At 55.8% G+C, this 26,275-nt stretch overlaps 2 protein-coding genes across 7 annotated transcripts; one reads left to right on the top strand and one right to left on the bottom strand.

Annotated features, from left to right (window-relative positions):
- Window positions 1-195: 195 nt before the first annotated feature.
- On the bottom strand, window positions 196-18,881 carry Nacc1 (nucleus accumbens associated 1). 6 transcript variants are annotated; one of them, XM_074053977.1, is made up of 7 exons: window positions 18,747-18,881; window positions 17,446-17,566; window positions 4,207-5,118; window positions 3,955-4,125; window positions 3,453-3,558; window positions 3,255-3,352; window positions 196-2,809 (listed from the first exon to the last, which is right to left on the bottom strand). In XM_074053977.1, exons 2-7 carry the CDS (start codon window positions 17,531-17,533, stop codon window positions 2,547-2,549), a joined length of 1,638 nt encoding a protein of 545 aa, XP_073910078.1. In that variant the 5' UTR covers window positions 17,534-17,566; window positions 18,747-18,881; the 3' UTR covers window positions 196-2,546. The 6 variants fall into 6 exon arrangements, with proteins under 6 accessions (XP_073910078.1, XP_073910077.1, XP_020011556.1 ...); XM_074053976.1 differs by having other exon boundaries at window positions 3,955-4,128; XM_020155967.2 differs by lacking the exons at window positions 17,446-17,566; window positions 18,747-18,881 and adding an exon at window positions 17,113-17,216 and having other exon boundaries at window positions 3,955-4,128.
- On the top strand, window positions 18,462-26,108 carry Trmt1 (tRNA methyltransferase 1). The gene is made up of 17 exons (XM_020155913.2): window positions 18,462-18,481; window positions 18,684-18,968; window positions 19,631-19,686; window positions 20,224-20,363; window positions 20,494-20,681; window positions 21,813-21,928; window positions 22,021-22,133; window positions 23,253-23,401; window positions 23,512-23,598; window positions 23,670-23,739; window positions 23,827-23,961; window positions 24,050-24,135; window positions 24,237-24,345; window positions 24,435-24,511; window positions 25,507-25,626; window positions 25,712-25,841; window positions 25,934-26,108. Exons 2-17 carry the CDS (start codon window positions 18,709-18,711, stop codon window positions 26,078-26,080), a joined length of 1,983 nt encoding a protein of 660 aa, XP_020011502.1. The 5' UTR covers window positions 18,462-18,481; window positions 18,684-18,708; the 3' UTR covers window positions 26,081-26,108.
- The last annotated feature ends 167 nt before the right edge of the window (window positions 26,109-26,275 follow it).

Genomic DNA, 26,275 nt, shown 5'->3' on the forward strand with positions numbered 1-26,275 from the left:
CAGGACGTTGGGGGTTGAGATCAAAACGGCCCAGGGTAACAGTCAGTTGGCCAGTCACACAGGGGGCTCACTGGAAGCACGGCCCCTGATTTTGAGGTGTCCCCAGGAGTTGTGCTCTGCCCCAACGGACTGAGTGGCAGAAAGCATGCAAGTGGAAGGCGCGCGTGGTCCCCCCCAGTGAGCAGCAGGCTGCTGGGCTGTTACAAAGGCGTTTAGTTTATTCTCATCAGTATCACTGAGACTCTCTGGTTCACATTTCCAACGCGGCTCCTCTCCTTACAGTAGTCAATGTGCAATCTCACTGGCGGCCGGCCGGGGAGGGGGAGGGGCTCGGCCAGGGCGTTGGCACTTCACACGGGCGGGTGGGCGGCCTGTCCCGGTGAGAGGCTAAGGTGGACAAGCGGGCGGCCAGCGAGGTGTCGGGAGGGCACTACACTTTTTGCTGCTAGGTGGATGGTTCTCCATTTCAGTCTCTCCTGGCTGCCCAGGGTGGGGGACCATGCAGCGCTGAGCAAGGGAGCAGGAAAAACGGCTGGCCGCTGGGAGGGGTAGGGGGGTGGCGGGGCGGGCGCAGGGGTGGCTCCTGGGGTAAGGCACAACCCTGTCTTTGGCTCTCCTAGCGAGGAGTTTCCTCCCCTGCACCCCTGGCCTGGCCCTTCCTCCCCCACCTCCTGGGGTCCTGGCTACCAGTGGGCTTTACCGCCCAACCTGGCGCAGCAGGGGCTCAGAGGAAGGGGACGGGGTGGGAGAGGACTCCAGTCCCCAGAGCTGCCCCTCGCTAAGGCCTGGAAGGAGGGGAGCCCCTGCTTCCCCTCGGCATCTGACTGTAGCCCCAGCCTGTCACTAGGCCCCAGCCAGGCCCAGCTGCTTGCCAAGTGACCAGGATATTGTGCTTTGGGATCAGCGCTGGGGTGGGGCGTGGGGGGTGTGGGCGGGAGTGCGATTAAGGTGCTTGTGCTTTAGCTGCGGTGTCGATCCCCCTACCTTCCTCTGGCCACCCGGGGCCAAGGTGCCAGGACCCCAGCCAGTCAGGACCCCCCTATCCCCTCGACAAGCAGATGTTAGGAGGGACTTCCAGCAGGGTAGGGGGTGCTACTGGGCCAGCCCCGCCCCACCGCCCCAGTCCCACGGGACCCCTGCCTCTGAAGGTGGGCAGCTGGGAGCTGGAGAGGGAGAGGCAGGACTACAAAGGAAATCATGAGATGGTGAAATGACACTCGGGGTGAAGTTAAAAGAAACAAAACAAAACAACCTCTGTGTTCATATGTGAAAACTCAAAAACCCCCACAAACACTGGCTCTGGGAGGGCTAGAATAAAGAGGAATGGTGAGAGAAAATTCCACAAACAATCGCAAACAATGGACTTGGGCCCTGTCCTGCCGGCCCCGCCCCCCCAGAGGACGACTCAACCAACCAGAGACCTGGGGCACCCTGGGAGCCCTCGAACTGCAGCCCCAGTGGAGAGAGGGAGCTGGGTGGACCCGCAAAGCCCAGGGGGCAGCTGGGCTGGGGCCAGCCACAGACACATGCACCCATGTTCTGTTCACACACACATTCAGCCCCCAGCCTTCCTTCCACAGCCCTCCCCCCATCGCCCCCCAGGGACTGAGGGGGACCTCAGACACAGTCCCGTTGGTTTGAAAAATAAAAGGAAATCTTATACTTCAATATTTCATTCGCTAAAAAAATGTTTTAAAAAGTTATGTACAGGGGGTGGGGGCTGGGAGCCCTGCAGCGGGGCGGGGCGTGAGCAGAGGGCAGCAGCCCCCCAGCCTGCTCCCGGGTTCCAACCCTGGTCTTAACGCCTCTTCTATCTCCCTGTTTTCTAAAGCAAACCATCTCCACACGCACGCACACATGCTCACCACACGCTCTGCAGGCTCAGGAGACCAGTCCTTCCCGGGAGTGCCCCTCACTCAGCACCAGCCTCACGGGGCCCGCCTCAGGGGACCCACAAGGGACAACGAGGCTGGGAGGAGAGAGGGGCACCTCGGCTCACCGATGGGCCGCCTTGGGAAGGCCATGGGATTTCTCGAGCCTTCTCTGGGCCTGTTTTCTCAGCTGTCAAGTGGGCAGTCCCTCTTGGCCTCGCCTACCCAAGCCCCCAGACGCAGGGACAGACGAGGGGGGACAGGAAGGCGCTTTTGGAGACGTGGAAGCACTGGGGAGGGGTCCTGAGAACCCCCGCCCCTCTGAGTCCCAAGGGGCTGCACGAGGGGCGGGTCTGCGGAATGCTCCCCCAGGTGCCCAGGCCCCCCAGGCCAGCTCCTCCCCGAGGCGGGCCTGGAGAGTGGGAGGAGCCTCCTAAGGGCCAGGAAGGGGCCCAGAGCTACCCACCAGTGTGTGTTGAGGAGGGCGACTGCCCCCGGCACCACCTGCCCAACCTCCCCCAGCCCGGCCGGCTCGCATTGGGGGAAGGGTGGGACCGGAGAGAGGCGGAGGGGCTGGGAGCATGCAGCACCCCCTATGGGTCCTGGGTAGGGACAGACAGTAGCTCGTGACCTAGGTGCTGGGTGGGTGTGTGGTGGGAGGGGAGGGTCCGTGGGTTACTGGAGGACTTCTGCCGAGGGGCCGGCCTCGCCGTCATGGCTAGCCGTCTCGAAGCTGTGCTCCATGCCCATCATGTCTGGCTCGATCTTGCCCGTGTCACCAATGAAGCTGCTGTAGGTGTCACCCTCCGCCAGGTGCAGTGGCTTGGCCTTGGGCATCCAGCTCTTGCGCACCACGCGGCGGGCGTTGGTGCACATGTCCGCTGCGATGGCGTTCATCTCGCTCTCCTTGAAGTTGGGGGCGAAGTTCTGACAGTAGTCTGTGGGGGCACAGTAGAGCCACACTCAGGCCTAACTGCATCCTTGTCCCTCCTCCCCAAGGTTCCGTGAATCCCCACGGGAGACCGCTGACCACAAGCCACGTGGCCAGAATGAGCTCAGTCACATGTGTGGAACACACCTGGGGTTTGGCAGAATAGTCAGAGCTCCTGCAAACTTGCCAGAATTCAGAGTCTGGGAGGTCCATGTGCAAACCCAAGCTCTCCCCTCCCGCCCCCCATGGTCTGGTGGCTTCACAGCCCTCAGTTGGAAAGCCTCCTGTCTGGCACAGGCCCCCTGGCCTCCTTTCAGCACTGCCCCCAAATCACAAAGAAATCTCTATCCACAGCCCTCTTCCCCATAGGCCAGACTGCGCCTCAGCATCCTACCTAACCCCAAACCCACTCCACTGCAGGAAGGCCACGTGTCCAGCCAGGCCCCACTCACACTTGACGGCATGGAGGACGCGACTGTCCAGCGGCTTGCGTCTGGGGTCGTTAGTGGAAGAGCGGATGCCGGTGCCACAGCTGTTGGCCAGCGTGTTCCTAGGGGTGGAAATGGGGGCAGAGAGGGAGGTCAGCACCCCTAGTGGGGGGTGGGGGTGGCGTCCCACCCTCCTCCTGAGGAATCTGGGGAGGGCCTCACCGGTCAAAGAAGGAGGCCAGGAGCCGCCGCAGCAGAACCTTGTGCCGCGTGCCCGCGCTGACGTGGCAGTTCATGAGCTGAGCTCTAGTGATGTACACGTTGGTGCCTGTGACGGAAGCCGCAGGGTGGCCCAGGGCGCCCCAAACTGCAGAAACCCCACGCAGTCTGGGCCCCAACACCTTCTGGACCCCCTCTGTTTGGCTCTGGGTCCCTCTAATTGCTCCCAGAGACCCCAGGAGCAGTCAGGTGAGGGTCCTCAGGACTCACCCTGCCCCTTCCTCCGTGCTCAAGAAAGGACAGAAAGAAGAGCGGCTGACCACCTGTGCGTGTTAGGTGCTCCAACCACCCCTAGGTGCAGACGAGGAGGTGGGGGCTCAGAAAGGTCAAGTGGGAGCAGAGTCCCCGCTCCCAGGGGCAGTGGACGCAGAGCCTGGATATGCCAGGCAGGCTCTCTTGCACTACGCCACATCACGCCCTGCTCGGCGGGTGAGCAACAGCACACCTGTCACCAGCTCCAACTTCTCTGACGGGTCACCCTCGTCGTAGAGCTTCGGATGGCAGCGGTTGCCGATCTGGTTGATGAGCTCGGCGGGGAGAGATGCCAGGTCTTGCCGCACTCGGATGCGACTGCGGGATTCGGGGGCCACCTGCTCCGGGAGCGCCTCCACCTTCTCTGCTGCAGGAAGAGAGCAGTGTGCGTGTGCGTGCAAGCACGGCCCGGGACGCGGCAGGGCGCGCATGCGCGGGGCCTCACCTGTCTGGCCGACGTTCATCATGCTGTACATGGTGTACATGTTGCAGATCTGCCGGTACTGTTCATCCGTGCCCTCCTCGCCTGCGTCCTCCTCCTCGTCCTCCTCGTTGTGGTAGGACCCGGGGCTGTCGCTGGTGTAGGCGCTGGAGGTGCCCGGGCTGGTCCGCTCCGACGTGCTGGGCCCGCTCATCACGCCCCCTGCAGCCACGGCTGCCACTGCCGCCGCCGCCGCTCCCACAGGGGCCGGCTGGGGCGTCCGGTTGGTGGCCAGGTCCGGTGTGGAGAACTTGGCCATCTTGCGGCTGCCGTTGCTCCCGCCGCCCCCGGCCTCCTTCTGGCTGCTGTCCCACAGCCTCTTGGCCACAGGCGTGCACTGCACCGAGTCCGACTCCTGTTGCTCTGTCTTCACCCGCGACACGAGGGGCAGCGGCGTGCTGCAGGCTGGCCAGCCCGATGTCTGCGCCACCGGGCTCTGCGGCTCCGACGACGGGGCCTCCTCAGCATGCAGGCCCTGCGAGTCGCAGCTTGGGGAGCTGACTTTGAGGAAGAACTCGGTGCCCTTCTCCATGATCTCCTGGATCTGCAGGAAGCCGGCCGTGTAGATGAGCAGGAACTGGTCGCCCATGTTCATACTCAGTCGGCCGGTGTAGCAGAAGGTGAGGATCTGCTGGAAGGACTGCGGCTGCACGGCGGCCGGCAGCTCCACCACCGCACTGCGGCTGCTGTTGAATAGGTCCCGGAAGTACGAGCTGCTGGCAGCCAGCACTGCCCGGTGGGCCTTGAAGGCATGACCCTTGACCACCACAGACACGTCACAGTACAGGCCCTGCAGCCGCTGCTCATTGAGGCACTCGAGGATGCTGTTGCCAAAGTTGGGGATCTCCATCTGTAGCGTCTGTGCCATGGCGGCGGCTGCATGGGGGACAGGGAGACAAAGTGGGGGGGGGAAGGCAGGTGTCAGAAACTAGCACCAGCCGGGTTGTGACCATGGACCTCACTGGAGGAAGACCCTGGACGGCCATGTGGTGGGATCTGGGAATCCCACAGAGCCACCTGGTCCCTCTGTCTCCCAACACTTGCCTTTTGAGACAGAGCCGTAATACCTGTGGGGGACTGATTCCCACACATCCTTTAAGTACCAAAATCTATGGACGCTCATCCCTTTATGGAACAATGGAGTATTTGCATAGAACCTAGGCACACCCTCTTGTACACTTTTTTGTGGTGCTGGGGAGGAACCCACACCCCACACATGCAGGGAAAGCATGCCACTGAGCCACACCCCCAACTCCACTCATGCTTCAAACCATCTGAATTGATGTAGGTGCTATGTAAATATATTGAGATAATAATGACAAGAAAAACATCTGCACATGCTCAGTACAGATACAATTTTTTTCCTGAGTATTTCTGATCCTGAAAATATTTTTTTGAGGGAGGGGTTGCTGGAGCCCAGGGCTTGTGCCGGCCAGGCAAGTGCTCCACCACTGAGACATAGCGCAAATGTTTTTGATCTGCTGGATAAATATGAGGTGCAGAGCCTGTGGGTACTGAGAACTGGCAGCAGCAAGTCAGCAAAGCCACCTCACAGCAGGATGGCCAACATGGTGGCCAGAGCTGCCCTTGCAGACAAGAGGGCACCAGCATACTTCAGCATGATCTTTCATCTGACTATGTGTGCAATGTCCAGCCTCAGCCTGCCCAGAACTGCTGACTGACCCCAAGCAGCACTAGGCACCACAGATACAGCACCCGGACCACATTGAGCTACTGCGTCACACTCCGTAGGCTGGCTAGCGTGAATAAGGCAGATAAAGGGTGAGGGTGTGTCTCAGTGGTAGAGTGTGAGCTTAGCAGGTGTGAGGCCATCCCCTGCTCCAAAAGAGACAGGCAGGAATTGTCAAAGAGGAGAAAGCAGAACTGGGGAGTGGCTCAAGTGTAGAGCACCTGCTCGCAAGCACAGGCCCTCAGTTCTAACCCCTCCAGAAAGGAGAAATGAGAAGCCCTGCACACTGTTGGCAGAAATGCAAAGTAGGGCAGCCACTGTGCAAAATGGTCCGGAAGTTCCTCAAGTGGCTAAGCACAAAGCTGCCATATGATCCACCAATCGCACTCCTAGGAATTATACCAAATGAACAAAAACGTTTATCCATACAGATCTGAATACACGTTCACAGCAGCACCACTCACAACAGCCAAAAGGTACAAACCCGGATGTCCACGAACCAACATTCGGATGTAGAAAAGGTGCCATCTCCACACAACAGAGTTTTACGGGGCCATTCAAAGGAAGAAATCCTAACACATGTCACAACATGGACAGCCCTGGGAAACACAGTGTGAAGGAGCCAGACAAAAGGACCATACAGCATGTTTCTTTTTATATGAAATGTCCAGAAAAGGCCAGAGACACAGCAGAGTAGTGCATGCCAGGGACTCGGGGAAGGGTGAGGGTTTGCTGAGAGCCAGGAGGGTTTATTCTTAACAGAATGAAAAACTGCCTCGAGTTAACCATGGTGCTAACTGCATGAGTGTCTTAAAAACCACTGAACAGTACACTTAAATGGAAGAGCTCCATAGTAGATCTCAAAGGCAGTAAAAACCAAAACAGGGCTGGGGTGCACCAGCTTGCAAGAGGTCCTGGGTTCCACAGGAAACTGTGGAATTGGTTTCCTCTGGGGAGACCTGGAATGAGGCTTGCAAAATATACTTTTCTGGTCCATCTCTTTTTTTTTTTTTAAATTTCAGTGTTAGGGATGGAATCCAAGGCTTTGAGCCCTGTGCATGCTAGGTAAGCAATCTACCACTGAGCTATACTCCCAATCCCACTCTTCCATTTTGAACCTGGTGAGTGTATTGCTCATCTGCAAAATTAAATGTTTTCTAAAATCATAAAACCAAAAGTCAGGTGTAGTGGTGCATGCCTGTAGTCTCAGCACCAGAGGGGAGCAAGGCAGGAGGATCTCAAGTTCAAGGCTAGCCTAACTACACAGTGAGACCCTGTCTCAAAAAAAAAAAAGGGGAAGGGAAAAGACAAAGAGCGGGCCTAGTGCCAGAGGCTCACACCTGTAATCCTAGCTACTCATTAGGAAGAGATCAGGAGAACTGAATTGAGGTTCAAATCCAGCCCAGCCAAATAGTTCACAACACCTTATCTAAAAAATACCCAAGACAAAAAAGGATTGGTGGAGTGGCTCCAGTGGTAGAGTGCCTGCCTTAGGAAACACAAGGCCCTGAACTCCAACCCCAGCACTGCCAAACAAAACAAAACAAAACAAAAACAAGCCAGAGTGTCAGAACAGCAGGCAGGAAACATCCAGGTGGGAATAAATGCCCAAGTTTGGGACATGGCAGCTGGCAGAGGGCCCAACCCTGCCATGCAGACTGTGGTCTAGGTGCACCAACTCCACTGGTGCCGGCACTGATGCACACACCCTTAGGTTACCCCAACAGCTCAACAGCTGCTGAAGTGGACACCAGGACTGGCTCACTTTACAGGCAGGGACCACAGTGCAGCCCCACCTCTCAAAAACTCTGGTTCCTGCACAAGGCACAGAACACAGGAGCACTCAGCAATGTGGGCTCTGAGGAGTGGGGAAACCCAGGCTCAGAACCCAGCACCCAGGGGTTTGGAGGCTTTGGGAGGTAACTCAGAAATAAAGAGGGTCACCAACAACCCAGCCAGTCAGCACACAAGAACCTGCCTTCCTTCCTGTGGGGGCTGCAGAGACCTGAATGCTCTCTCATCCAGTTCCCAGCACCAGGGTGAGGGTCCTGGAGTTAGATGAGGCTGTGGAGAACCTGGGAGAAGTTCCCATGAAAGCCAGCCCCATGGGGCTCTCAGGAGAAACGTGTCCATGTCACTTGCTGGGTGGGGCAGTGGTAGAATGGCCACTAAACAGGCCAATGTCCCCATCAAGCTTAAAAGCCACTAGTGAAGTCTGGTTCTGCTCCCTGCCCCCATGAAAGGTACTCTTCAGCCTGTCACCCAACTCCTTCTCCACGCCACCCATTTCGGGCTCTGTTGCTTAGGGTGGTGGCCTTTCACTGTAGCCAGGCCTGTGCCCATGCTGTGCCCCAGCTCTCTTCCACCCTTGGCTGGGGAAAGCGCAGTGGCAGAGCGCCTGCCTAGTATGCACAAGACCCTGGTTTCATCTTCAGCACTGTCAACAAACAAAAAACTGGACAGAGCAGCCCCCTACCAGAGAAGAAAGGCAGGAGTCCAGGGGAAGCCACCAGCCCCACACCAAACTGGAGGGGTCCTTCTTGCATGGCCAGTCCCTGCTGTGTGAGAGAACATCCCCCAACTTGACCCAAGGGCACAGCAAGGCACGCGGTTTCCATGACCGCCCAACAGTCACTCAACAAATATTTGCCAAGTGCCTGCCTGGGGCTGGGAGCACCTGGGATGGGGCACTGCTTCTGGGGCTCATGGTCCAGAAGGGAACAGAGCCCTCCATCCAGGAAGACATAGCTTGTAGCTTGTGCTACAAGCTCAGGTATCTGACCTTGCCCACAAGAGGTGACATTGGAGCTGATTATCTAAGGGTCAGCATCTGGAAAATGCTGTCACTTCTGAAGGCTCATCCTCAGCTCCATGGCTGTGCCGCAGAAGGGACTTTGTCCCCACCATACTCACATGGTAAAGCTCTAAACCCAGGAGGTGGGGTCTTTAGGGAACGAGAGGCAGCCACTTGCAAATCAGGAAGGGAGGCCCTCACTAGAGGGCCATGCTGGCACCCTGACCTCTAACTCCGCCCCTAGAACTGTCAAAATCCACATCCATGGTCCTGGTTAAGCCACCTAGCCCATAGCATTTTATCCTGGCAGCCAATGTAACACAGCTCTAACCACCATCTCTCCACTGAGGCGGCCCCCAGAGGCTCTGACAGGACCTCCTCATGGAGCCAGAGGCCTCTGCTCATCGCACGCACAACACAGCGGACGCCACAATTCTCGTGTGCCGAAGTCCGCAGTGCCAGCCGCCCCTGCTCAGGGCATGGCTCCTCGTGACCCCGCCTCCTCAAAGACCGTTTCATGCTGCCTGAGCCCCATGTGGAACTGCTTGGTACCTCCAGTGCTGACCACTTAGAATGCTGTCCTGAGATGGCCATGGCTGCCCAGCCCTTCCCTGGCCACACACAAAGCCCTCCTAGCCCTGACCCTTTACGGTGCTTTCTGCCTGGTTTTCCTCACTGGTTCTTTCCTGAGCCGGGCAAACTGGGCCTCCACCTTTTCTTCCCACCAGCTTCACTGCGGAGTGTTCACTTGCTTGGTATCCCTTTCCCCTTGCTTCTGAGGACCAGTCTAGGCATACAGTGAGGGTTCAACAGCTGTTGGCTGGATGTGGTGGCATACACCTATAGTCCCAGCCAGTCCAGAGGGTGAAGTGGAAGGATAGCTTGAGCCCAGGAATTGGAGGTGCACCCTGAGCAACACAGCAGCACCTCTTATGAAGTTGTGAAGTGAACAAATAATTATTTCCATTACTTCCAACCTAACTGTGTAAAACAGGAACGTGGCTCGGGACTCAGAAGCATTAATGGCCTATCACGTGGGCGCCCTCTTCTGACAGCCCACCCTGGGCCCCTGGTGTGGCCTGCATTCAGGGTCCCACTCAAGGGTCAAGGCCACTGAATTGATTCCAAATGACTGCTCACACTGCTGTTAAATCACTGTCTGTGGTAAGGGCACCAGCAGGACAACTGGGACTAGAAACTGCTGGCTCGCTGGAAAGACAGTTCCAGAATTCTCCAGCCAGCAGGAAGGGCTGGCTAGGGCAATAGTTTTGAGCTTTAGTAGGGACTGACAAAGACATAGCCAGGCACGGTGGTGAACGCTTAAGTAATCCCAGCACTTAAGACTGAGGCAGAAGGATGGCAAGTTTGAGACCAGCGTGGGCTACACAGCAAGACCCTGCCTCAAACAAATAAATAAATAAAAAAGAAAAAAGGCCTGAGGGAGGCTGTTCTGTCCCATGTGTGAGGACACATGCTTCCTCACCAGCCACTGAACCTGTTGCTTCCTGGATCTTGGAACTCCTGGCTTCTAGAACTGTGAACAATGTATACACATGTACATATGTACTTTTCTGCTGCTTATAAGCTACTTAGTAAGTAACTTTGTTACTGGAGCTCAACAGGACTAAGCCAAGGTGTAAACCAGCCACCAGCAAACATCAACTCCAAGTCTAAGGAGCAAAGGCCAGGGATCCTTTCTCCAGCTCAGCAGGAGGTGGCTGGCCCTGGCCCAGAACTCAGACCCTCTGTTGGGCCAACTATGACGAAGGCCTCAGTGAATGTTTGGCTGGTAAAGAGCAAGTGACATCTGACTGTGGAGCCTACTGTTGGCATCTGCAGTTTTTTGACTGTGGAGCCTACTGTTGGCATCTGCAGTTTTTTGGCAGTACTGGGGTTTGAACTCAGGGCCTAGAGGAGCTCTACCACCTGAGGCACACTCCAGTCCAGTATGATTTTTTGAGTCCATGCAAACTTGACTGCTCTCTTCTCTGAAAGGCTGTCATCACACCCAGGTGGGCAGCAGGATTAGTGCCAAAGCCCGTGTGGCTGGACCCTGGCTACCGTCTGAGAACCAGGCAATCTGTGAGGCAGCTGGGATGGGGCCTCATTTCAGATAGGGACCCTGGTGCTCAAAGGAGCCAGAGGCAGGGCAAGTGCAAACTCAAGACAGCTGGAGCTTCGCCTCCAGAAAGGGGTCTGCTGGCTGCCTCACCCCAGGATCTCAGGTGCCCTGAGGGTCAGACTGGCCTTTTACTCCCTCCATCTCCACCATCTTCCCTCTCCTGGTCCTCCTTCCCAGCTATTCTCCAACTCTCCCCACCCACCAGGAATGGGCAGTCTTCTGTCTACCTGCTGCTTCTTCCTCCTCCTACTCGCTCCTCCTTGCAGCCCTCAGCAATCTGGCCTGTGCATGCAGAAGCTCTGCCTCTGCCCTCAGGGAGTCCTGGCTCATACACCAGCCCTGACTGACCATAAAACTAGTTTTTTGAATTACATTCCTCTGAGGAACAAACAGCAAGTACAAAGGCCCTGAGGTGATGCTGATTCTACTGGATACCATAGGGCCTCTGCAGTGAATGAGAATTTGAATCTCAAGGTGGGCACCCTGACACACACCTGTAGTCCCTGCTACTAAGGAGGCTGAAGCAGGGTGATGGCTTGAGCTCAGGAGTTTGGGACTAGCCTGGGCAACATAGGGAGACCCTGTTCCAAAAAAAGACCCCAGGTTACTCTTTCTGAGGTGACCCACTGCCAACCTTGAAAGTGTCTCTGTTCTAACAAACTTTATCATAATATTGTCATTGTCACCTTGGAGATGACCCACTTTCAGTCTGTTGAAAAGTGTAAACTTTGCTATCACTTTCACCAAAAAAAAAAAAAAAAGCCACGCGTGGTGATGCACACCTGTAATTCCAGCACTCGGGAAGGTGAGGCAGGAGGATCACAAGTTCCAGGCCAGCTTGGGCTATATAGCAAAACCCTGTCTCAAAAAAAAACAAAAGGGCTGAAGGAATGGCTCAAGTGGAAGAGCACCTGCCTAGCAAGCATGAAGCCCTGAGTTCAAACCCCAGTACTGCCAAAACAAAACAAAAACAAAGACCAGCAACATAGCAAGACCCCATCCTTTTAGAAAGAAATTTCTCCATCTCTTCTCCTGGTATCCATGGAAGATTAGTTCTAGAACTCCCAAGATATCAAAATCCACAGGTGCTCAACTCCCTCAATTGGCATAGTACCTACGCAGAACCTAGGCACACCCTTCCATAGACATTACCATATTTTAGTATTTTGTGGGGCTGTGGATGGAAGCCAGGGTCTTGTGCATCCTAGGCTGCATCCCTCTCCCATTAAGCTACAGCCACAGCATTTCTAGCTTTAAATATTCAGGTGACCTACACTACCTAATATATAAATGCGACAAAGTTTGGGAGACTTTATCTCAAACAATGGCTGGGTTTGGTGGTGTGCACCTGTCATCCCAGCAACATGGAGAAAGCACAAATAGCCTATCTCAAAAATAATCAATTTAAAAAGCGCTGGTGGAGTGGTTCAAATGGTAGAGCACCTGCCTAGTATATTTAAGTGGGAGGCCCGAGGTTCAACCTTCAGTACTATCAAAACCAAAAAAATAAGAGTGTAGCCAGGTGTTGATGGCTCACACCTATAAACCTACCTATTCAAGAGGCAGGGATCAGGAGGTCGTGGTTTGAAGCCAGCTCAGGCAAATAGTTTGAGAGACCCCATCTTGAAAAGGCCCATCACAACAACAACAAAAAAGGGCTGGTAGAGTGGCTCAAGGTGTAAGCCCTGAGTTCAAGCCCCAGTACCGCACACAACAAAAATAGAACTGTTATACTATAAACCAGGTGGGTGGCCCATGCCTATAATCTCAGCAAGAGGGAGGCTGAGTCAGGAGGATACCAAGTTTGAGGCCAGTCTGGCCTACACAGCAAGACCACTTGTCTCAAGGAGTTGTTAAACTGTATCACTTACTACTGCAGGCACAATGATTTCTCAACTATTTTTGGTCCATGGATGGCAAATCTGCAGACACAGAGCCCATCGATACAGAGGGCTGACTATATTTAACCAGGCTTGATTCCCTCACAAAGCTTTTTATTCATGGGGCTCCTGGAAAACAGATTTATTTAAGTACAGCTGGCCTGACACCAGTCTCTCCATCTATAGAATGGGTTCACAGCATCAGCCACCTGGAGACTGTTTCAGGACTAAACAAGTGGGTGACACAGGCAGATGGCTCATCAGCCTAGTCAGTGCCCAGTAAGGCCAGCTGTTATTGTCATGTCCCCAGTCTACAGCTCTACCCCTTCCCACACTGTTACATCTTCTGCCTCTGATCATCTCCCAGGTCCTTGACGTTTCATGGGATTCTTGGGCATTGGTCCCCAAGGCCCCAAGAGTCTTCACAGCACTATCTGGTCACCAGCAGACACCCCAGCTTCCATGACCCTTATGACAACCAAAGGGCAGCCTCTCTATTTCAGCAACACTGTCATTACCAGGTAGTTCTTGGTGGGGGGACTGACCTAGGCTCTGCCCCACCATCAAGTGCATGCAGAGGCCAGTAGTAGTCGCCCCACGTGCGACAACCAAAAATCCATCCAGACTTTTCCCAAGCATCCCTGAGTGGGCAGGGTTGTCCTCTGTTGAGCACCGCTGCAGATCAGCATTGTCCCCATTAATCAGACTGCTTGTCCCCATTAATCAGATAGAGAAACTGAGACAGGAGGTCCAGACCTCTGGCCAGCATCTCATGGCTGAGCAAGGTGGCACTAGGTGTGGAATGTGACTCTATTGTAATATTTACCCACCCTCTGCTCCACTCAGAAAACACCAACACAGAAAGCCCTCAGGTCACTAAGGATGTCAGACCTCTGCTAATGAAGTGGCATGGACGGTGGGCAAGACGAACCATACACTAAGCACCTAACCCATCCTCCAAAGGGGACAGACACAGTGCACTTCATAGCCTCTGTAGCTCAGAGGGCTGTCCAGAGATGTTCTTACCAAGAGGTTATGAGCGGCGGGAGGCAACACAGACCAGCCACAAGGACCACTACTGGGAGGTTTTAGAAAAGGAGGGAGGGGGCATCTGAAGAAAAAACCAGTGCTGCAATTCCCTCATATGTCATATGGGGATGACCATGTAAGATGGGCTAGACATGGGTTTACATGAGCTCATACACAGACAACATCTCAGAGCAATCCAGGAGGGAGCGGAATGAAGAGGGTCAGGGAGGACCCAAGAGAGGGAACACAGTGGCACAAACACTGCCTCTTTGTCTGCGGGCCATCCTCTTGAGCAGGCTCAGGTGTCCCGCCTGGGCCTGGCAAGCTCCTGTTCTCTGTCACTGGCTTTGGTGACAATGAACTCTAAGATCAGAGCTTGCTGGGCCAACTCCCAAACTCCCTCCAAACTCTGTGCCCCTGGGCTGACCTTTTGAAAGATCCTATACAACTGTAAACTCTTGACCTCAAGAACCTGGTAGGGCTCCCTGCTACCCTACCTGGCCAGGGGACCAGGTGTGCAAAGACCCTGGATGAAGTCCTAGGAGGCCCAGAGACTGGGTTCCTCTTTCCCATGGATCTCTGTGCCCACACTAGGTTTGTTCCTTGCTTCTTCCCTCACAAAGACAAAATGTTTCGGGCACTTAGCAGGAGCCTGGCACATACTCAATAAAGGCTTTGAATGTGTTGTCCTCTGGCCTAGAACACACCCCCAGCCCGAGCTAACTTATTATTCAGATCACAGCTCTCCCGGAAGCCTCTCCTGACCACCCAATCGAAACCTCCCCACCCCCTGTCTCACTATCCCTCCACCTCCTTCTCCCATCTCCATAAACAGAGAGCTCCCTGGGACTCAGTCATTACCAGTGCCTGCTGCTCTGGCTCTAAGCAAAGGCCCCGCCTGACCTCCTCTTCTTCTGCCCTCCACACACCAGGGCCAATGCCCACCAGTCTCTGCCTGTTTCAGCTGTGACTTCCAACTCTGTTCCCACCCTGTCCTTAGCACCCCACCCAGCAGAGGCCCAGGAGGCTCCAGTCTGTGCCCTAGCAGCCAGCCCTGGCGTAACCAGGCAGGAAATAAGGTCTCTGTGCACTCAGTTCATACCCAAAAGACAAGGCGACAGCATCAAAGCGGGGGGAGGGACAAAGGCAAGTGCAGAAGCCTTAACATTGGTATAACTAACAGAGGGTGGGGCTGGAAGGAGGATGGTTCTACTGGGGATAGGGTGGAAGGCACAGCTGCATCAGGGAAGTGTGAGGGCACAACCTACAAGTGCCAAGTTCTTTGTGTGGGGCAGCTGGCCCAGCTCCCACCCCTCCCAGAACCAAGAGAGCAGCCTATGTGGTCTTTGGGGGTGGGGGGAGAGTGGGGGGGTGGGGAGGCGGGGAGAGTCTGGGAACTATAGAGAGACTGGGGAAGAGGAGAATAAGGGTAACAAGCCATCATTAAACCTACGACGATTGGCTGATACCACTCAACCCAGCAGTCTGTGGCTCCCCAATAACACCCAGAACACCCTGGTAACAGTCTTGCAACAAGTCTAGAAAAAAGAGTGGGGCAGTGTGACCAGGAGCCAAGGCTGGGAGAAAACAGCCTAGGCGGGTGAAGCAAAAATCCCACTGCCCAGTCAGCCACATCTGTCCCTCCAATCCAAGCGCTTCCCATAGCGGCCCATAGCTCCATGACCCCTGACCTCTCTTCTCCCAGAGGAGAATGGGGTATGCCCAGGATAAAGAAGCTTCCACTGTTCCCATTCCCTGGGACACCAAAGAAACTGTAACTGGGGACACAGAAGCTCCTCTACTTATGTCCCTAAAGGACCAATTTGGCTAGGCAACTATGGGCTTGAGCTGAGGGTCCAGTGCATCTGGGATGTACCACTATCTAGTCAGCTGACCCAGGGTAAGCCACATCTCTTGGGCTTCAGCTTCCTCCTTGGACCACAGAGAAAGCCTGAGAGGACTAGGTGGTGGCCAACACATGAGCCTGGCCCAGAAGGTGCACCTCACAGGAAGACCTGGAGCCCCAAAAGCCTGGGGCAGGTTGTTGGTACCTGATTGATCCTCCCAAGCAACACAATCAACAGAACTCTTATCCATTTACCTCCCTGATTCTTGCCCCTCTGAGGGCGCACAGAATTCATGTCTACTGAGCTCCTGCTGGGAAAGCCACGTTTAGGACAGTGACCTGCGATTCCCTAAGCTTGGGTCTCCAGGCCACTAAAATAGCCTGGAGTACGTACTAAAGTAGAGAACAAATCCAAGACCTCACACTAGATACCAGAGCTAGGTGTGCCAAACCATGCCCCCGGCGGCTCACACAAAATACCCACCCACTGGCCTGAACCTTGAAGTGGGTGGCAGAGACTCCAGGGATGAGGTATGGGAAAAGGAGGACCCTCCCTACTCCGGATTTAACCTTGACAGAACACTTGGGGAAGTGGAGAGAGAGAGAGAGAGAGAGAGAGAGAGAGAGAGAGAGAGAGAGAGAGAGAGAGTGTGAGTGTGTGTGTGTGTAGGGGGGGGGTACACCTTGGTGTCCCTTAGATCGCATTAGTTTTTCCTGACGTGCTCCACATCCTCACCAGCCTATTCCAAAGGCTGTGCTTGATCCAGCTCCCAAAGGTCCCAGGAGTCCCAAGCCTTACCTGATAGCCCCCTCCCCATGTGCCCGCCCCTCCACCCCCCATAAATCTCTGGGCGCTGAACTCAGATGACCCTCTACAAACATCTCGGGGAATCTCCTCTCCGCCCCCACCCGCACTAACTCCGCCCCCACGCGCCATGCCCCACTTCCGGGGCTTCTCGGTAGCCGCCCCCAGTCCTGTAACTTGACCCACCCACCTCCTCCAGCGGCCGCTCGGTACCTGAAGGCCCGGCCCCTCCCCGCCCCCTCCGGGTCGTTTTCCTCCGGCCGCGCTGCTCTCCCTCCTCCCCCCACTCCGGCCGGCCCGGGAGCCCGGCTCCTCCCTCTCCCCCCCTCCCTCCGGCCTCCCTGGGCACCTCCGCACTTTTTCTCCCCCGATCCTCCAACTTCCCGGGCCCCCCGGCACCTGCCCCGGCCTCCGCCTCGCCGGGAATGGGGTGGGGGGGGGAGAGGTCTAGGCCCAATCCCGCCGCTCCCAAACCCCGCGGCCCGGCCCGCGGCTGGAGCTGTAGGCCGCCCGCGATGGCCGAGCCAACCCCGCGCTCGCCGGCCTGGGCACGGTGCAGGCTGCTGGCCTGGCTCCTCCTCTGTCCCAGAAGAGTCCCCCCCCCCTCCCGCCCTCCCCTCGCAGCCCTCAGCCGGAACCTCGGATGCCCTCGGGCCGCCCCGGCGGGAGGAGGCCGGAACTGGGCCTGAGGCGGGCCGCCTCACCTGCGCCGCGGCCGCGCTCCGGGGGCACCCGGCGGGCTCCGCAGCGGCAGCTGGGGCCGGGCCTGGGCCCGGGGCGCGCCCCCCTGCGCCGGGGCCTCGGCCTCCGCCTCCGCGGCCTCCGGGGCCTCCGCCTCAGCAGCAGCGGCAGCCGCGGCGGCCATTCATTGTGGGCCAGGCCGCCCCAGCCGAGCGCCGAGCACACGAACGCACGCTGCGCCGCCGCCGCAGCCGGACCGGGGAGAAACGGTCTTGGTCACGCCCCCGGGCCACGCCCCAGGCCACGCCCCCAGGCCCGGCCAGCCGAGCTCCGAGCGCACCACCCCCTCCTCTTACCAGCTTGGTCTCCGCCCTCCGCCCACTTGAGGTCCTCACAAGTGCATAGGTTCTGCGGGCTGTCTGGTCCGAATCCCGACCCCGCCATCTTCGAGTCCCGTGGGTATGGAACTTTAGTGTCCTGTAAAAGTAAAAATGACTTGTTTATTATTATGCCAGACACTGTTTTAGGCCCTTTATGGGAGTGAGCTAGTTGCACGGAGAGATGAAACGTGTTCAAGATCTCGTAGCAAGGAAGTGATGGCAGGTGCCAAGATTTAAACTCAGGCTCAAGGAGCTCAATAAAACATAAGAATCTGCATTAACTGGTGTACTTCTCTCCACAGCCCACAACGAGCATTTAAAAAGCTCTGCTCGTTTTGCAAATGGGGAGATTTAAGCAAAGTTAGAGCAAGTAGCAGGGTCGGAGGCGTGGCTGAAGAGGTCGAGCGCCTCCTTACCAAGCCCTGGGCTCAATCTCCAGCCCCGCCAAGAAATCAGAACCCGCTAAGGGCTCACTATGTAAGTGGCTGCTTTGCACTTTCCAGGCATTCTGCTCGTCCTTGGAAGTAAAGATTCTGATGTAACACGTAAGGAAAGTGAGGGACCAAACGTTTAAAGTAACTTGCCCAGAGCACGTGGTGGGGCTGGGATTCCAACCCAGTAAATCCAGTTCAAGAGCCTGAGTTATTCCTACAGGGCTCTCTGAAACAATGTGTGCACAGCACCTGGGAGACGATCACTAGGTATTGAATTTCTCCGTTTACTGCTCCTTTTCTGAGGCACAATATCGTCTTCTGTTAAACAGGGCTAGTGGCGCGTCCCCTTTTTAGGGGAAGCAGCTCTTTCTAGGAGCCACCTGCACAGCACATGCACATTCAGCGCGCTTCTTTTGGCGGAGAATTTTGACCCAGGTCGGCCACCATGAGGGGCAGCACCGATTAGCTAACTCCGGTCACGTGATTCGCCTTCCCTTTGTGCCAGTATGGCGGCGCCCGGATCCCAATCCGGGAAGCGTGCACCGAGACTGGTTTAGTTCTGTGTGTCCACAGAGGAGGTGAAAAGAACCCAAGTGGTCCCGGGAGAGATCTGAACTGCAGCGAGGGCTTCCGGCTCCATAGGGAGTGGGGGGCGGGTGCCCACTTACTGAGGCCCGGTTTCCTTACCCCCATTTTACAGGTGTGTAGGCCACCCCCGGCCCTCAAAAGGCAGCTCTGACAACTTTATGCCCTCCCTCGCCCCCCACCCCCCCGAACTAGTTCTGACGAGCAGAGGTGCCCGCGGATGTCCCATGCGAGGACCGCTCTGTGGCTAAAACTCACTCTCCGCTCCGCCCGCGGCCTCCGTAGAGCCTGGTGTATGGAGGGGGAATCCCAAGGGCCGCCGAGGCCAGCAGCGATGGAGAACGGCACCGGACCCTGCGGAGAAAAACTTCCACTCGCGGCTCAGGAGACGACAGTCACCGAGGGGGCCGCCAAGATCGCCTTCCCCAGCGCCAACGAAGTCTTTTACAACCCTGTGCAGGAGTTCAACAGGGACCTGACGTGAGCAAGGGTCAGGGGTCAGCCTGGCAGAGGGGAGTGGGTCCACGAGGCTGAGGATATTACCGGAATAAATCCCGGTTGCCCGCCGCTTGGAAGGCCAGGAGACCAGAGTTGGTAGGAAGAAATCAGGTTTAACCAAGGGCCAGCATTTTAGAAGATGGACCCGCTCAGCCTCAAAGCTTCATCCTGCTGGGTCCCCGGGCGCACAGGATTTTTATAGGGCGGGAAAGGAGCAGGGCTGGAAAGTTATACATGCCTAGTGGGGTCTTCGTCGCCTGGGGTCATCCAGGACGTGAATCTTCTCTTTTCCGGAACATGGCAATCGCCCTCCTGGGGCTAGTTCCTGTAGTTCTTTTTAGACAGACAGGATTCTTTTCTGCCTTCACATCAATTTACATGCTTTGTGTGAGTGGTTGCATAGAACTAAAGAAGGAAGGGCGTTACAAAGTTCGGATGTTCTGAAAATCTAAAGAGAGAATTAGCCGTTAATGTCTTAACCATTTAAATGGAACTTCTCTTTAGATGGGCGGGCAAAAGGGAGGAGGGGACTAAGGACTAGGAAGGGGGATTGCAGGAATGGTGGATAGTAACTCTGGCAAAGAGAAGTCTGTCAGGGCAGACCTGTTAAAAGGGGTGCAAGCTGACCTTCTCTCTACCATCAGATGTGCTGTGATCACTGAGTTTGCTCGGATTCAGCTTGGAGCCAAAGGAATCCAGAGTGAGTGGAGGTCTAGACTCCTGGTGGGTAGGGGAAGTTACACAAAACCCAGGCACTCACTGTCTCCTTTATCCCCACCTCCCCCCACCCTTGGCAGCACTGGGGTTGAACTCAGGGTCCTGCACTTGCTCTATCACTTGAACCACTCCACCAGACCTTTTCGTGCTGGGTATTTTCCAGATAGGATCTCTCAAACTATTTGACCATACTGGCCTCAAACTGAGATCCTCCTGATCTGTGCCTCCTGAGTAACTAGGATTATAGGTGTGAGCCATGGGAACCCAGCTTCTGTCTCTCTCTGCCTCACCCTCCTTCCTTCCTGTGAGGTTTTGAGAAAGACTTTCTTCCATGAATCTTTAGGATTCTGAAGATTGGGAGGCGGTTTTCTCTGAAGGAGCATTTATGGTGGGGCAGAGCCCAAATGGTAATGTGCTCCAGGCCCTGGGTTCAGTCCCCAGTACTGCAAAAAAAAAAAAGTAAAAAGTAAATAAAAATAAGGCATTGCTGTTCCCTGACTTGTCCCTCTGGTGACTGCAGTCAAGGTGCCAGGAGAGAAGGATCTTCAAAAGGTGGTTGTCGACTTGTCAGAACAAGAGGAAGAAAAGGTTGAACCCAAAGGTGAAAACCTGACCACAGGAGCTCAATCTCGGACAGCTGCGGTGGGGGAGATCTGTGAGGTAGGGCCTGAGCCGTCTCTCCAGGGCTCCTCAAACAGGGGGAGCTACAAGAGGTGGGTGTCTGGGAATATGGGGCCCAGAAGAGGATGGAGCTAAAAGTATGAGTGAGGGTCCTTGCTTGTTCTGATAGGAAGGCCTGCGGGTGCTGGAGGGCCTGGCAGCTTCTGGCCTTCGATCTATCCGCTTCGCCCGGGAGGTACCTGGACTCCGGTCTGTGGTTGCCAACGATGCCTCTGCCCAAGCTGTGGAGCTCATGCGCCGTAACGTCCAGCTCAACAACGTGGGCCACCTGGTGCAGCCCAGCCACGCAGATGCCCGGTAGGTCCTGGGCAGCAGTGCCCAGTGGCCACGAAGCTCAATCTGGAGTGCGGCTGCCTACTGTCAAACCCTGGCTCTATCACAGTCTCCACCCTTGGGAAAATGACTTAGCCTCTTTGAACCCCAGTTCCCTTGTCTGTCAAAGGGCAGCTTGGCGGGTGGCAGCTTGCCGAAATAATGGATAAAAACTGTGCAGCCTTAAGTTCTGTGCCAGAAAGAAGCGGAGTCATGCACTGCTTAACGCTGGGGACGTGTTCTGAGAAGTGTGTCAGGAAGCAGTCCTGTCGGTTGTTTCTTTAGTTTATCTTGAGGGATGCAGTCTTGCTATGTTGCCCAGGCTAGCCTTAAGCCCATGATCCTCCCTCTTCAGCCTCCTGAGTGCTGGGATTACAGGCAGGCACCACCATGCCCAGCAAGGTGATATAATCTTACGAGACCACAGTTGGTGACTGAAACATCATTGTGTGGATTTTAAATGTATACTTGTTTTATTTGCTTAGTGTATTGTGATTACTATTTATGGTGCTGGGATTCGCACATGCTAGGCAGGTTCTCTACTACTGAGCTACACCTCCCCAGTCCTGTGGGCTCCATTTTAGACTTAACTTCTTGTACCCTTTTATTTGTTCAAATGAGCCATGGTGTATCCAGTGTCTGCTATGAGCCGGGCACCACTCTCAATGCCAAGAGTGGATCAGTAAACACAATAGAACCTGTGACCTTTGCAAGAGTTGGCAGACGGACAGCCTGTGGGGCTTATGGTTGGATTTATGGATACACAAAACAGCCTAATGTCCTATGTCAGTACTGACTATTATTGTCAAGATTATAGAGAGACAGTCTGAGACCTAAGAAGGAAAATCATGGTGTTGACCAGTGGCCAAACTGGGTGTGGTAGTGAGGCTGAGACAGGAAGATCTCAAGTTCTAGGCCAGCCTGGGCTACATAGCAAGACCTGTGTCATAAAAAGGCACAAATGACCAAGCTAGGACCTAAACCTGGGAAAATGGCCCCAAGTTCAAGGCCAAAGTCACTGCTCTCTGTAGGAATTACTTTGTGTAGGGGACAGAGTGGGTGGTGGCGTGGGAGGGGCTGGTGTGGGAGGCTTAGGTCTGGCCCTCTCCCATGCAGGATGCTGATGTACCAACACCAGAGGGTGTCAGAGCGGTTTGATGTCATTGACCTGGACCCTTATGGCAGCCCCGCCCCCTTTCTAGATGCAGCTGTGCAGGCAGTGAGTGAAGGAGGTGAGGCTGGGGTGAGACTGCGCTGACACCAGCTATGGAGCAGGGCTGGGTGTCTGGAGGGTCCTCACTGCCCAGCCCCTCATTGCCCACAGGGCTGCTGTGTGTCACCTGCACGGACATGGCGGTGCTGGCGGGGAACAGCGGGGAGACATGCTACAGCAAGTATGGGGCCATGGCCCTCAAGAGCCGGGCCTGCCACGAGATGGTAAGGGGCTCTTCCAGCACCCCTTCCTGCACCTCTGACCTGCTGGCCTCCCTCCAAGAAGAGGGGTCAGATCCATCCCAGACTGTGAGGGAATTGACCTCCTTTGTAACTGACAGGAGGGGGTAGTTACATATCCCCCTCCCGCCCTGGGGCTTGAACTCAGGGCCTATACCTTGAGCCACTTCACTGGCCCTTTTTTGTGATGGCTGTTTTCAAGATTGGGTCTCACAAACTATTTGCCTGGGCTGGCTTTGCACTGTGATCCTTCTTATCTCTGCATCCTGAGTAGCTACAATTATAGGTGTGAGCCACTGGCACCTGGCTACATTGTGTTTTTTCTTAATTCCATATTGTAACAACTTTTCCAAAAGCACTTTATTGTTTGCTTTTCTTTTTTGAGTCAAGGTCTAGCTACTTAGCACAGTCTGGCTCCAAATTTAACCATCCTCTTTTTGTCCTCCCGCCTCACTCAGCCTCTGGGTGCTGGGATTACAAGTATGCACCAAAATGCCCAGCTTAAAAAAATTTTTTTTTCAGCGCTGGAGGTGGAACCCGTGTATGTACTAGACCAACTACGCCACACTCTCAGCCCCCCAACACCCATATGTGTATATTTTTAGGTTGCTTTTCAGATAGGGTCTCAGTTTTTGCCCATGGCTGGCCTCTGACTACAATCCTCCTACCTATGCCTGCCACATAACTGGGATGGCAGGTTCTTGCAACACAGGCTTGTTTTGTTGAGATGGATTTTTTTTTTTTTTTTTTGAAGTTCTGGGGTTTGAACTCAGGGCCTCCACCTTGAGCCACAGGGTCTCAACTTCCTGCCCACAGAACCCTGTGGGTGGGGAACATCGGTCCTTGATGAAAGACACAGGGTCACTACTGGTAGAGCTTAGCTACTGAAACTGTGGGCTCTTCAGTCATTTAGTGCTTCCAGTGGGCCCACAAAGAGATAGGGACTGTCAGGGTTTTACAGATGAGGAAACTGAGGCACAGAGAGGTGATGCTGGCTCGCCAAGGGTCAAACACCCATCACACTTGGTGCTGGGCTTGGGACTCAGGTAGCAGTTGTGAGCACCTGGTGGAGGGATCTAGCTGCTGACGCCCACCTGCCCCCAGGCCCTGAGGATCGTCTTGCATAGCCTGGACCTCCGTGCCAACTGCTACCAGCGTTTCGTGGTGCCGCTGCTCAGCGTCAGCGCCGACTTCTACGTGCGTGTCTTCGTGCGTGTCTTCACGGGCCAGGCCAAGGTCAAGGCTTCAGCCAGGTCAGCCCCGGGGAGGGAGGAAACAGAGCCTTGTCCTGTTGCTCCCAAAGGGAACTGAGGCAGTCTGAGGGAGGGATTGGGGTGTGGTGACCACCCCTGGTCCCCTGCAGCAAGCAGGCGCTGGTGTTCCAGTGCGTGGGCTGCGGCACCTTCCACCTGCAGCGCCTGGGCAAAGCATCTGGAGATCCTGGTGGCCGGTGAGCAAGGGTGTGCCGGGAATTGGGGGCAACCCAGGACTGTCACCCCCTAACTGTCACCTTTCCTGCAGGGTTAAGTTCTCTGCGGCCTGTGGTCCCCCGGTGACCTCTGAGTGCGAGCACTGTGGACAGCGACATCAAGTAGGGCAAGGCCATGAAAGGGAGGGAGGCTCAGGGGTCCCACAGGCCACTTAGGGTCCCTGTGCATCTGTCCCTATGTGTCTGCAGCTTGGTGGTCCCGTGTGGGCAGAGCCCATCCATAACCTGGACTTTGTGGGCCGCATCCTTGGGGCCGTGAGCGCCAACCCCAGCCGTTTCCACACCTCACAGCGGATCCAGGGTGTCCTAAGTGTGATCACCGAGGTGGGGATGGGACTGGGCAACAGGGCTCCACTGTGCCCACCTGTCCCTTCTGCCAGCTGCCCCATGCCCACGCTGTGCCCCCTTGCAGGAACTCCCAGATGTGCCTCTCTACTACACACTGGGCCAGCTGAGTGCCACCATCCACTGCAACACTCCCAGCCTCCTGCAGTTGCGGTGAGGCCTGGGACCTAGGCCTGGGCAGAGCTGTGCTGGCTGAGGGTGACCTCGGGCCCCTGGGCTCCAGCCTCCCCTTCACCATCCCTGCCCATCCCCAGGTCGGCCCTCCTTCATGCGGGCTTCCGGGTGTCGCTCTCACATGCCTGCAAGAACGCAGTGAAGACGGATGCCCCCCCTTCGACTCTCTGGGACATCATGCGCTGTTGGGTGAGAACCGGGCCTGTCAAATGCAGGTGGGGGGGGGCAAATGAGAGTAGCCTGGAAGCACCTTGAGCCCAGGTGACCTCTGTCCCCAGGAAAAGGAGTGTCCTGTGAAACGAGAGCGACTGTCAGAGACCAGCCCAGCATTCCGCATTCTCAGTGTGGAGCCCAGGTATGGACGCATACATGGGAGGAGCAGGGCTGCCCACCAGCATGGGGCAAACTGGAGGAAACTGCCCACTCTCCCTGTCTTCTTCCCTCACCCTGAGCCCCCGCTTCCCAGCTTGTCCTGCACCCCCTGTGGCCTGTAGGGCCTGTGAGTATGAATCAGAGCACAGAGCATGACCCTCCTCTGTGTAGAACCCTCCGTGGCTCCCACCTTCCCCAGTAGAAGGCAAAGTCCTGCCTGAGCCCAGCAGATCTTGCACAGTGTGCCCATCACCTCCTCACCCTCATCTTAACCACTCTACACACCCACTGGGCACTATCCCATCTCAAGGTCTTTGCATGTGCTCTTCCCTCCCAGCTTCAGTTTTCTTCTCCTCTGGGAAGTCTTCCTGGACTGGCCACCCTGTTGAGCACTGCACCCTTCCCCAGTTACCTTTACTAAAATACCACTTGCTCTTACACAAATAATTTGCTTATTTCTTTCTATTCTGGTGCTGGGCCTTATGCATGCTAGGCAAGTACTGTACCACTGAGCCACACCCTGCTCTTTTTTAAATCCATACTGGGGTTTGAACTCAGGGCCTCACACTTGTGAGGCAGGTGCTCCACCACTTGAGTCATGCCTCCAGTGCTTTTTGCTCTACTTATTTTTCAGGTAGGGTCTCGAGTTTTTGTGCAGGGCCAGCCTCAGACCTCATTCCTCTTACCTCCCATGCAGCTGGGATTATAGGCATGTGTCACCACACCCAGAAAGCCCTTGCTTATTTCTCATTTATGTTGTTGTTTTTCTGCTTCCCCCAGGGACTAGTCCACTCTGTTCTTTCTATTCCCAGCGTGGGAACAATGTAGGCTTGATAATAAAAGGAAAACATTTATAAAATAAATGAAAGAATCACGATGCAGGCAGCCACTTGGTGCTGCATTGAGGCGGGCGGGCCCAGGGTGATCCTTGCAGATCCACTTGGCGGCCATCCCCTGCCTCCACCCCCACTTGCCCAGGCTGCAGGCCAACTTCACCATCCGAGATGACGCCAACCCCAGCTCCCGCCAGCGAGGGCTCAAGCGCTTCCAGGCCAACCCAGAGGCCAACTGGGGTCCCCGGCCCCGCGCCCGGCCAGGGTGAGTGGCAGTGTTGTGGGGGTGGCACTTGGCCTGGGCATTGTGGGGGGAGGACAAAAGGGGTCCCAGCCCGGTGTGTGCACAGGGGCAAGGCCACTGGAGAAGCCATGGAGGAGAGACGTAGGCTCATGCAGAATAAACGGAAGGAGCTGGCCGAGGACCCAGCTCAGCGGGCTGCCCGGCTTAAGATGTTTCCTTGCAAAAGGTTCAAGGAGGTGAGGTCCCGTCTCTCCTCACTGCTGGGCACACGGGTGTCCCTTTGGGGCAACTGGGCTCTGTGAGGCCTCACACCACCATCTTCCCCCAGGGCACCTGTCCACGAGGAGACCAATGCTGCTACTCCCACAGCCCCCCATCGCCAGGAGCCTGTGCAGATGCTCCCACAGACTGTGCAGAGACCCCCAGCCACAGCCCCCCTGGGCCTGGCTCTGCCACTAGGCCAGGGGTAGATTGAGTCAATAAAGAGATGTTCTGGCTGTCAATTTGAGTGGGAGGCTGTCTGTGGTCCATCTGGGAGGCTCCATTCCTTCCTCTAGTCTGGGGCTGTGCCCCATCCCTGTCCTGACTCCCTAGGGGAGCTGTGTGTGTCTTTCCGGCTGGGGGATGTTTGTCCCTACCTGGCCGCAGCTTTCTGTCTGGCTTTCTGGGA

Source organism: Castor canadensis, chromosome 14 (assembly GCF_047511655.1).
Source record: "Castor canadensis chromosome 14, mCasCan1.hap1v2, whole genome shotgun sequence".
Taxonomy (NCBI): domain Eukaryota; kingdom Metazoa; phylum Chordata; class Mammalia; order Rodentia; family Castoridae; genus Castor; species Castor canadensis.

Bases quoted from the DNA above. Each gene is read 5' to 3' on its own strand.
- Trmt1 (XM_020155913.2), top strand. From the start codon at position 18,709: ATGTCCCATGCGAGGACCGCTCTGTGGCTAAAACTCACTCTCCGCTCC. The intron at 21,929-22,020 runs GTGAGGCTGGGG...CATTGCCCACAG, and splicing joins GCAGGCAGTGAGTGAAGGAG to GGCTGCTGTGTGTCACCTGC. The intron at 23,599-23,669 runs GTGAGCAAGGGT...CCTTTCCTGCAG, and splicing joins TCTGGAGATCCTGGTGGCCG to GGTTAAGTTCTCTGCGGCCT.
- Nacc1 (XM_074053976.1), bottom strand. From the start codon at position 17,533: ATGGCGGGGTCGGGATTCGGACCAGACAGCCCGCAGAACCTATGCACT. The intron at 4,129-4,206 runs GTGAGGCCCCGC...CTCTTCCTGCAG, and splicing joins GATGAACGTCGGCCAGACAG to CAGAGAAGGTGGAGGCGCTC. The intron at 3,353-3,452 runs GTGAGGCCCTCC...TTCCACCCCTAG, and splicing joins CTGGCCTCCTTCTTTGACCG to GAACACGCTGGCCAACAGCT.